At 40.8% G+C, this 12,163-nt stretch overlaps 1 protein-coding gene across 1 annotated transcript in view; it reads left to right on the forward strand.

Moving 5' to 3' along the window:
• The window catches only part of CTH (cystathionine gamma-lyase), a 67,769-nt gene that overhangs the window by 49,086 nt on the left and 6,520 nt on the right, over nucleotides 1-12,163 (forward strand). The window contains exon 5 of the mRNA XM_075068266.1: nucleotides 2,640-2,697. Within this exon, the coding sequence (XP_074924367.1) occupies nucleotides 2,640-2,697 (58 nt within the window). The remainder of the gene's footprint in view (nucleotides 1-2,639; nucleotides 2,698-12,163) is intronic.

A 12,163-nucleotide genomic window follows, 5' to 3' on the forward strand; every position in this document is an offset into this window, starting at 1 on the left:
GCTCTTGGCCTCTGGTTTGTTTTAAAGCTTTCATGCTGAAAGTGTGATGCACAATTGGCTCGTTAATACAGATATGATCCAAAGCACTTTACACCATTTAAAGAATGAATTGGGGAAAAAACCAGCTAACCATATTGTGATACAACATGGTCAGAGGGCAGCAGGAGAGTGTTAGCAGGGAGCCTTATTCCCTGCAAGCGGAGGAAGATTTGCTATAGATTAATTAGAGCACCTGCAGTGAGTCATGTGATTTAAAACCCCCTGCTTCAGTCAGACAGTGTGGGTTGGAGCAGAGAGCAGTTTGAAGGAGTTGGAGAAGAGAACAGTTTTGAAGAAAGACAAAAGGGAAGTTTGGAGGAGTGCTGTGTTGGGCTGAGAAATCGAAAAGAAACCCTAGGTAAGGGGCACCTGGCTTGTGTAGAAGGAGGGCAAGAAGCCCCCTCCCAAGCTAAAGGGCAGGAGAGGGAAGTAGGCCAGGGGAAGGAACTGCTAAGTGGTTCACCACAAACCTAAGGGCCCCTGGGTTGGGACCTGGAGAAGAGGGCGGGCCCAGGTCCCTCCCTCTCCACTCCCCTCCTACAAGGACACTAGTGGGGTAATTTAAAATACTGGTTCAGAGGCAAGCAATGGCGCCCTGAACCTTCCCCAAAGAAGAGAGAGCGCGAGACCCAGCATAACAGTACCGGCAATTTGCCACAATATAAAGATGTGAGATCTATTAAAACAAAGAGGCGAATTAGTTAATGGCTGCACTAAATCAAAACACTGTGCTAGTGCCTTAGATAATTGGTGAAGCTAATTTTTTACCTTCTCTAACTGTGACTTAGCGTGACCTTTTAAATGGATTTTCTGATTTGGTTGCTTTTTCAGTTAACTCCTCTTTAAATGGGTGGATTCTTCTCCTGTCTTGTTTGTTTTACTCTAGGACACCTTTCTGGACCTTACACTGTGTTTTAATTGTTTTTGTTTAAAAAATATAAATTTGTTATCTCATTAGATTTGGAGAACAAGTGAACAAAATATTTTAACATTACGACCTCAATGTATTTGAATGCAGCATCTTTGAAATATAGAAAAAACCCTTTAACCTCTCAGCTAAACAGTCTTTAGTTATTATTTGTAGTAATTTGGAGTTTAATATTTTGGCCACAGAAAGCTCCCCTATTTTTTTCCATTTGCGCAGCAGGTAATACTTTTCAAGTTAAAAAATCCTGAAATACAGTGAATAAAATTCAGACAAAATAGAGTTTCCAGTTCATGCCAAGACACACACATACACTTATCTGATTTAATAAAAATGAGATTAATTTACTGCATTTTGGGAACAGGAATTGTTGTTTGATATGCTTTTTAATTTCTTCATAAATTTAGGAGGCACTGCAAAATAAAGGATTTGTATGTGATTAAAGTAGGTCTGCACAAATACAGAGTTGTAAGATTTGGCATTGTCCAGGTTGTACCTCATATTCTTGCTTTCAAGGCACTGGTTCATATAAGTAAATACTTAAACTTTAAGTGTGTGCTTTGCTGAATTGGGGCCCTAGTTTGCAAAAAGTATAGTGATCTTTTTTCTAATTTTGGCTCTTGAGTTGCTTCTGCAAGACTCAGTATGGAAATGAGTTGAAGGAGCAATATATGCAATAACTTGTCTAGTTAGTATGTCTGTTAACTTGATCACAAGAAAGAAAATCTATTTCAATGATTAACTCTGTAGGATTGTCTGACAAGTATTAAAAGGTAATGTATTAAACACTTGAAGGTTGCTACTGGGACACACTGCTAGGAGGATAATTATCCTCAGGAATTTATTACTGCTTCAATATGTTGCATACAGAAGAAAGCACTAGTGCTTTAATTGCTATTCCACTATTGAGAGATGACAGCAAGACCATACAAACTTCTGTGCATAGTCTGCCAGCAAGTTTTTTTTCTACCTTTTTGTTCTGAATCTATTAACTACATTAGCCTTTTAACATGCTGAACAAACGTAGTATAAGTGTTGAAGAGTAATAATTTAGTGACTGATGTAAAATCAGATCATTTTTAGAGAAAGCAGCTGTTTGTCTTGTCATTTCCAATTACTCTTTCCTTGGAAGAGCAATTTGAAAATGTAAGCAAATGTGAAGAATTCTGTTTGTCAGTTGCTCCTGCTCTTAACTTTTCAGTTTTCCTGAGGCAGTGTCATTAAGGTGAAAGACCAATCCAGACACAAATGTAAAAAAAATAAAATGCAATGAACAAATTGGCCTGGTTACCTGACCCTTTCTTTGAAGAGGCTCAGGGTTTTGATTGTTAGGGCAAGTTATTTTGTATGTGCAGATAACATTGATTAGGTTGTAAGCATGTTGAAGTGGTTACTATTCTTTATGTGCTTATAAGCTGTGTGTCAATGGAAATAAAATAATTTTAAAAACTAGGGGTAGGATTTTAAGTGCTCTGCATTGCCTTAACTCTTCTCCCACTGAAGTCAATAAGAGAGAGACAGTGCTTTTGAAACTCCCAGCCTGTGTGTGTCTTGTTACCTGAGTCTTCTGTTTTTTGATCACCAAACTTCTGCTTTCTGTGAGGTGAGAGTAGTTTGTGATTTGAAAATGGTGAAAGAATGTTAAATCAGATGTTCTATGTTTGTTCCATTTTAGCGTCCTTTGTCTCTTGGGGCAGATATTTGTATGTATTCTGCAACCAAATACATGAATGGTAAGCATCTGAATATTACATAGCTCAAATGTTCTCTTGGTTTTGTCTAAAACCAATAAGAAGTGCCATAAAATATCAGTTTCTATTTGCCATTATGCTCTATGTTCTCCATGATTGTCTAAAACCTCAGAAATCTGGTATGAGGAAACTAAATGGGTGGTATTTCTACCCAATTCCTGACACAGCATACACACAAGATATTGCCAACTGATTGCCTTCATTACTAAAATAACAAAACCCTGAAACAGGACTGTACTTTAACCTAAGCTCTTCCTGAGCAAGTTGACTAGGATTTCTCCATCAGGACTTCTTTGCTTTCTCTTGTCTGTGTTACGGAGAGCCGTTGGTTGTAAGGATCCTCACGTTTGAAAGCACCATGGTGAAAATGCTGAGTGGAAGGCCACAAGTGACTGGTGTTACTCCTGAAATGTTGTGGGTAAATAGTCAGTGGAAATAATAAACTGGATGCTACTTTGGGTGGAAAATGCACAATAACAGGTTTCAGACTCTGACTGCTGTCTTTCTTGATAGCTCTTAGGTCTGACAGCTCCTCAGCAGTGTATCTTTAGATCATGGATATCTTCTAATTCCCATTCATTTACAAACCCTTTTCTGCTCGCGCGTTCACCTGGATCTCCAGCTATGCATCACTGACCCACAAACCACATGTCCCAACAGAGTCCTACTACCAAGTTAGCTGGCCATCCCAGCCAGCAAACTGCAGTAGCCTCAGTAAAGTGAGTGCATCAGTCATGAGTCTCAGATGGATTGCTGTGGGGCAATAGCTGGTGCAAGCTGTAGACAGCCACTCAGCTACCAGGGGCCATTACTGGAGGTGGGGGATTGTTTGTTCAGTGAGGAGAGTGTACTCCTGGCAATTTAAAGGGCTTTCTGAGATAAAGAGATCAATCAGTAGCAGAGAAAGAAGTCTTGTATTCCTGAATGGAGCTAAGATCTGATTCTAGGAGGAGTAGAAATAGCTCTGCTTCTTACAAGACCGACAGGCCTGTCACTCAAGTACATACAAGATTAAGAAGTGGGCAAACCACTTTATAAACAAGAGGTGGGCAAACATTTTGGCTGAGGGCCACATCGGGTTCAGAACGGTAGGAGGACCAGTAGGGAAGGCTGTGCCACCCTCCCCAAACAGCCTGGCCCCTATCTGCCCACTCCCACTTCCCACCCTCTGACTGCCCCCCTTAGAATCCCCAACCCATCCAACCCCTCCTTCGTCTGATCACCCCCCCGGGACCCTCCGCCTAAACTGCCCCCTGTGACTCCACCCTCTGTCTGACTCTCCCTGTCCCTGGACTGACCTGACCCCTCATCACCCTCTCCCTGACAGGCCCCTTGGACTCCACGCTATCCAACCCTATTCCCCTCCCCTGAGTGCACCTCCCGTAACTCTCGCGCATAAACTGCTCCTCCCTTACCAATCCCCACCCCTACCCTCTTACCATGCGCTCAGAGCAGCAGAACTGGCAGCCGAAGCCAGCCATGCCACCCCGAGCTTGCAGCCTGCCCTCCAGAACACTGGTGCACCAAAGTTTGAGGCTGTAGAGGAGAGGACAGCAGGGGAGGAGCTGGGGCTAGCCTCCCTGGCCGGACCCTCCCTGGCCAGGCAGGACAATCCTGTGGGCTAGATGTGGCCGGCGGCCGTAGTTTCCCGCCTTGCTATAAACACTTGTTATGAAAAAAACAAATTTTGTTAAAGTGAACAGAAGCCACTAACATGTAGTGGCCTGTCACTAAAACTGGCTAAGAGCAGTATCTACCGTTGTGTCTGCTCCATAGCAACAAATGAGCTGCTAGATGGAAGTGTTAGGTGCTGGTGTTTACCTGTTTTCTGGCAAGTAGAAGAGCCGGGTGTCTCAATGCAGGTATTCTGAGACGAGGGCAGATGCACTGTTCACTGTACAGCAGGCTCTGCAGCGGTTAAGGATAGCACTAACCATGATATAAGAGGCTAACCTGGATCTGGCCTGAATGTCAGTAAATAGATGATGGCAGCAGTGAGGAGAAATATCGATTCTTGACTGCAAAAACGGAAAAGGAAATATGTAGTAGCAGGACTAAGAAAACAGCCTCCACCCATTATAATATTGAAAGCTTCCTGACACAAACAAGTTAACAATTTAATGCTCCTTTATTTCAGGGCACAGTGACGTTGTAATGGGATTGGTTTCAGTAAATGTGATGATCTCTATGAAAGGCTCAAATTCTTACAAAATGGTAAGTAGCCAACACAGGAAATTCTTTAAAACTTACTGGATCAAATATGCCTGTACAAAAGAAATTTGTGGCATGTAGTGTATATGTATGAAATCCGTGTATCTAGGGTACAAATATGACCAAGAATTTAAATGGGAATGGATTGTGGCCTAGTGTCCATAGCACTGGACTGGCACTCAGGAGATCTGGGTTATACTCTCGTCTCTGCCACCTAGGAACAGAGAGCAAATGTGAAAAATTGGACAGGGGATGGGGGTATAGGAGCCCATATAGAGAAAAAAACCAAAATCGGGACATCTGGTCACTCTAGCAGCAGCCTCCTAGGTAGACTTGAAAAAGTCATGTTGCTTTCTGTGCCTCAGTTTCCAAGCAGTAATGGGGATAAACATACTGATTTTTGAAAGTGCTTTCAAATTGCTGATGAAGAGCACTGTTAATATGTTTATCACTATTTGCACTGCTTATAACTGGAAAGATTTTCTACTATTATTTCAAGTGTCAGAAAGAAACATGGGAAAAGTGTTAATTGTCCTTATTCAATTAATTATTAATGGCCTAGGGGATTAGTAAAGGCTTCTATACAAGCCTCTGTTCCTTAACCATAGTGAGACTCCATTGAAATCAGACAAATTTCCATTGGTTCAATAGGCCAGGACTATCTCATGTGTTTAAATCATCCAAGTACTATAGCTCTATGTGAAATGAGTCGGTAGTGTCAGTTATTGCCAGGTGTTACAAGCTCAGGAATGTGACGACTGTATTCCTCTCTGTGATTCAGCAAGGGCACCTACTCTCGGCTTCCAGCTCCTGCAGTCACTTTCTTGTGTAGATCTCCATGTCTCCCTTCTTACTGGGGTATTCCAGACTGCACTGTTTCCTGCCTTGACTGATATCTCCTAGCAGAAGCTTGCCTTGCCACTTGCTTCTCTACAGAGACTGATAAAGAGTCATAGTTATCAATAGCTTCCTGCATAGCCTATTTATCTTAAGATAAAGCATACAGACAAAACATATTAAAAACCATAAAAACTCATGCTACAGCTTATCAGTGATCATCCCAACCCTAATACGGGATCAGTACTTCACCCAAGGGGTTTTTATCAGTTCAAGTTAATCACTGCTTCAGCGCAGAACGCAACCATTTAATGGTGCTTAGTAGGCCAAGTCCTTCCAATCTTCCTAAGGATTAGGGCCCTGCCCATTTGCTGATCAGAAAGAAGGCCTTGAGCCAATTGAAAGCAGGCTATTTATAAAATCCTTTCTTTGTCTGTTTGGTCTCTGGAGATCAGTTTGAACTAGTATATGTGCACCTTGCCAGGGAGGGGCTCAAAGAGCTGAAGTGGAGGATTACACTTAGCAACCCCTCTGACTAGAAAAAGGTAATAGTTCTATCAGCGCACACACAATTACATATTAATACATGGACCTATATATATTTAACCCAATTCATAAGGTTAGCTACTTAAAATTTTTAATTCCACAAGTCAGGATGTTGTTAGTCTGTCATCACACAAAGTGTTTGTGGTTTGTTTGTAATTACTTTTTAATGGGACCAAATTCAGCAGTGACTAAGGCTGAATATAGAAACGTTAAATGAGATCGGATCCTGGGCAAGACTTGCATGCATGCTTAATGTTTAGGCTCGTGGTAGTCCTAGGGACGTCAATTGAGACTCCGCATATAAAAATGGCATTGATGTCCTTTGCAGGATCAGGGTCCTAGATAGAAACTTTGCCTGGCAGGAACTGTCTCTTACTGTAGGCTTGTACAGTGCCAACAAGAACTGAGCCTCTAGCCCCACTGTGCTGAGACCATTAATACTGCCTCATCTGTTGGAGGTAGACCTTTCAGATCAGGATGAAGCAGTATCTGTTTGTGGATAAACAGAGGAATTTGCTGCAGACTGTCAGGACAGTACTTCTAAACTTATTTAAATATTTTCTCTCCCTAATCCTGCACAAATTCTCCTAAGTATATAGGAGGGCGATATTAATAAATTATGTATAGCTGGTGCCATTTTTTGAGTTTGTTTTCCTTTATGGTCCCATGACCATAGCATCAGCGCGACACATATTTTTGTAGATAAGTTAGGAATCTTTATGTTTTGGCAGCTGCATTTTTCTCTCTGTATTTTATGAATTCATTTTATCCATTGAATAAAGAAACGAGGCAGGCAAATACAAGTAATCTGAAGGAGTGCTTATGTCTGATAAAATCATCCTGATCTATATGTTTTAGCTCCTGCTGATCTCTCTCTAATTTTTGGGGAGAGGAGGAGGAATACAACTGTGTGCTATTTTCTCTCTTCTTCTTGTTTTAAGTTAGTAATACTTTGATAACAACTAAAAATATCTATGTTTGAGTTTCCAGATATAGGCAAATTACCCTGGTATAAACAGGCAAAGTTCCCTATAAGAATAGGGAATGCATCTGTTAACATCAGGAGTCAGTTTGGAAACTAAGACTTATTCAAAAGGCAGAAAGGTTTTTTATATATTGTAATATGTGCGTTTTATAGCCCTTGGAGAGGTTCATCTCCTTTTGACGTGTTACCTTTGCAATCGGGGTTTAAAGACACTGCAGATCCGGATGAAGCAGCATTTCTAAATTGCAAGGCTGTCGCTCAGTACCTTGAATCAAATCCCCGGGTAGAAAAAGTCATTTATCTGGAAGTTGCAGGATTTCTGAAAAGAAGATACTTGTTTGGCTCTGTGGTATAGGATGCTGGATTCCTAGGGTTGCTGATACAGCCATTGAATTTGATTGTAAGTTTACTTCCATCGTAGGCATTCTCTGCGTGATTCTATGTGCTAACTTGAAGGTTGCTTTTTATGTGCCTTAGTGTGGCTTGCTCTTCTCTGATGCGGTTTAACAGACTGTAGATGTTTTATTCAGAAGTGACTAATTTCAAGGACTGCCTCAACATCTAGCATGAGCTAGAAGCGTCAGCCACTGGCTGTCCTGGATGGTCACCTTTATAAAGGGAAATCTTTGAACACGCTGAATCTTTCTCAAGATTTAAAGGTAATTCCCTTCAAATGAATGTAACTAATTCTGAAGAGAACTGACTGTGACTCAGTTAGGTCTGAGTGACAAAGAATGGTTATTTCAAAGAACTGTCGTACCTTCTATTTGGAAGCTTCTAAACTGATGTGACCGTACCAATCTATAATGCATGGAATTTGAGTGGACAGAATGAGAATGCACAAAAGAAGTATCACCCATTTGAAGTGTTAAATCCCAGCTGGGGTATAGGTAGTTCTAACACGGTTTGCTACAAAAGTATTGCATATTCCACAACTGTTAATGCAATTTGAAGCAAATGGTTCTGTGTAACCTGCTAAGACATTAATTATATGACAATATGAAAATGCTGTGTTGTAGAACTTCTTCATGATCAAGTGATCCAAAGAATTTCCTGCCTCTTGCTGAGTCACAGGCATGTCTGATCATGCTTTGAAAGCATGTTTAGCTCCGTTTTCTCATTCATTTCAATTGTTCATAGGCTCTGTGTCTCTGACACAGTTTGCTAAATTTTTTAAAACGAACCATAGATCCTATGAAGGAATGAAGATTTCTCTTCCCCCATACGCATCCACCAACCATAGCCTCGCTCGCCCAATAAACACACATGATTTCACGATAATCGAATAACACCCAATCAACAGTCTGAGTACAAATGAGTATTATTCCTGTCTGGAAGGTCATCGTCTCGCCTCTTGTTTGTTTAAAGGGCAAGCAGAATCCAGAATCAGATCACCTCCTTAATGTTTTCCTCAGCCTCGTGTCCTGGCGAATCAGTTGATTGGGGCCTGAAGTTAGGAAAGAGTGTTTCTAAAAATAGACTTGGATGAGTAAGGCGAGGAGTGGGAATACTCCATTGATGAGAAGAGGCAAGGAGGACAATTAGCAGGATACGATTGAAGCAGTTGCTGCATAGCAGCAGACCAATTATGAATTTTGAAATTCAGCAGAGTGTGTAAGGATTTGGATCTAGTGCAAGAACATATCTATGAATTGAAAGATCATGAATAGGTGAAGACTTGTTAATCGGTGGAGGGCAATCTCAAAGGATAGCAATTGAATTTTTAAGTATACCATTTGGATTTTAAATTTGGGTTTGGCAAAATAATGAGTCATCTTTGTGAGAAAAGAATCTCAGAGCCTCTTTGCCTTTAGTAGGCTTGCAAAGCAAAGTAAATAATTATCTGAAACAGGGTTCACTCAGTTACCCTTGATGGGGCCCAGAAGTGTATAGTGGGCGGAAACCTGAGAATTAGAGTAAGGAAGGGAGGGAATGTGGTAGAAGAAGAGAGGAGGGAGTTAATTTAATTTGAAGTTTTTAAGTTTCATTGTTTGGTTTGTTTGTTTGTTTGGTTGTTTTTTTCCCCAAAAACCCAATCCAGCTGATATACTCAAAGCCAGGAGTGAGCGTTAGCCTGACAAAAATCTCTCCTTGCGCTTGCTATACTTTCTCTTCTACTGTTCAGCAAGTAAGCATGATGTTTCAGATCCAGTAACATTTAGAGCTAAACAATAAATTGTGTTTCTTGAGCTCATATTTCCATGGATGAAAGTTTTTGTGGTTTCTAGCAGAGCGAATTCCCTTAGAATTAAGTATTAGAAAAGTTAATTGCCTTTACCTCTACAAGTAGGTATTGAAATCTCTTGCCTTTGTTTCAAATAACAATCAGTTTTTTCAAGAGAGAATTTTAGTAGCTGCTATAGCTGTGCGGCTGGCTGAGAGTCGGAGATATGATACCTGAGTGAACGCGAAGGTCTCTTCAGTATGAGATGGAAGATGAAACGATCTTAATTGCACACATATGTGAAAGAAAAGCTTCTGTTGGATTTGGGTCATCTGAACTGTGGCGGTTTAATAAAGATTGAATGTTTACTTTGTGATAGCACAGAGAGCAATTTTTAAACATAGAACATTTTGTGGGAAATGAGAGCAGTGATGTGAGTGTATTTTAGAAATTTTTAAACCCAATGGAAGACGCTTGCTTGAGTGGTAATGTATGGTGTACAAGAACTTCCATGATCTTTAATTCCATCCAGTCCCATAAATGCCAGGTAAAAGATACAGTATGCAGAAGTAGCCATAGAGACCTGTTGTCTGATGGGAATCAGCTGATTTAGGCATTGTGGACTGATGGTATAAGGCTACTTTGCTCGCATGGGTGCAAGTGAGAATCATTCTGCGGTAGCACCATAGAGGGATAAAGTGGGGGAAAGCGTGCGCCACGCCACGTGGATGCATGTGTTTAAAAAATGCAGTTGTAAAATGAATACAGGTAGGTCTTGTGTCCCTTGTACTTTCCAGGTGCAGGTAGGACCAGCAGCACCCCAAATTGAAAACTTTTAAATGAAGGAAGGATGGAAGGATAATAACCAGTGTCCGTTAACAAGACACATGGTGTCTCTTACGTTCAAACTAAGCATACTGCGCGTGCCTTTATCTAAGTTTGCTCTCATGCTAGGCATACAAGCAAGAATGCTCCGTCAGTCTTGGTTGATGGAAAGAGGCAAAAACGTTTGTGCAGTCATCATGAAAACAGCCCACATTGGGTGTTTATTATTTGCTAACAAGACATACAGGAGGGCAAAGCAAAATAGCGCTTAAGAACGCATGAAAATATCTCTGGACAGAAAGCAGTTGATCAAAAAGTTCCTGATCCGTGGGCCAATCTGTTCCAGCTGAAAAAAAGGGAGTTTGTGTATTGAGTCAGTGGGAATTTGGAACATTTGGAGAGGAAAGAAACACACCAAGCAAGAGTATGTTGGCTTATCACAGGTATAGAAGGCTGCTGAATATGTGAGAAAGTCAAGAGCAATTGAATTTTGTGTATGCAAGCAAGAGGGAACAGGCAATCATGATGCTAGAACAGTCTGTACATCCACAAAGTCCATTGCAAAGTGATAAGATTGAAGGCGCCAGATTACTTGGAGCTCAGTGCCTTGGTTAGAAGCTCCATTAGTATACCTTCATTGCCAGAACTGGAACAGATAAGTTTCAGGCGTCTAGTTCGGCAGTATCTATTCTATGTGAAAGATGGATTTGGAGGCACATGGGAACATGTCCTGAACCCGACCAAAAGGACAAGATCATGAAGTGTAGAGGGGTATTGTGAAGTAAGTTTTTAATGAGTGTTAACTTGATTGTCGTTAATGGGCGAAGAACTTTGGGGCATAACCAAGAGCACATGTAGTAACGTAGCTAATGATTCCCAGAAACTTAGATACAAGAGGAATATACGTGATGGAAAAGCTAATATAAGTACCAGCTATTTCAGTTACATAGAAAAGATGTCGAAAATCAATAACTGCGACTCGTGCCGACAATGCCCCGTGGAGATTTTGTTTCGGTTATATAAGGGTGAGCCTAGTGATATGACTGTGTAGCTGAAGAGGCAACGTTAATTTCGTGGAATAGCGTGACTAGTCATGAAAGGCATAATTCAGTTAACTGGGTTCAGTGTTCTTGCGGTACCAGGTTTATGGACATTAAAAAGTGATTTGAGAGGTGGTTTTTTAGGTTTGCAAATTGTGACCTCTTTTGACTTTATGGTGTCAGTATCTCCATTATTCTCTCCACCTTGCTCATGAGTATGTATGTTTTTGTAGCATTTTCTGAACACCGTGGAAGGAATTTTTTTTCCCAGTAGAGTGTGGACTGAGTGCTTTTATCTTGAAGGCATGTAATTTTTTAGGTATGATTAATGCAGAAAACAATGGGGTTGTTAAACGTCTTCAAATTACAATAGAAATATACAGTAAAATATATTTCGTGAGGTGGCTGAAATGGGTGTTTTGTATGTACAACTAACACTTAATCTTCAGTCCAAATATGGTTAGTGTTCAATTTGTTTTATATGGGATGTGGGGGTGAGAGCATTTTAGCATATGTATGATTATAAAAGAACAAATTTTAAGTAGAATGTATCTACAATGCATATGCTAATGTACCCAAAGTCATTCTCAGGGGGGGGGGGGGATTTCAATTATTTTGGAAATGGATTCCTGAACCTTGCAAAAATGGTCAGATTATGGCGAATCACTGTTATGGATTGGATTCAATGATTAACGGGTTAGAAGATTAGGTTCCAAACTGTAGTGTGCTGATGATGAAATGGACGCGCTGGAGTTCAGATAGAGGAGCTTCATTAGATAAAGGTGGCAGATGGTGATAAGATCTTAGCAGATTGCAAGGATGAGACGGTAGTTCAGCAAA

Source organism: Chelonoidis abingdonii, chromosome 7, assembly GCF_003597395.2.
Source record: "Chelonoidis abingdonii isolate Lonesome George chromosome 7, CheloAbing_2.0, whole genome shotgun sequence".
Lineage (NCBI taxonomy): Eukaryota > Metazoa > Chordata > Testudines > Testudinidae > Chelonoidis > Chelonoidis abingdonii.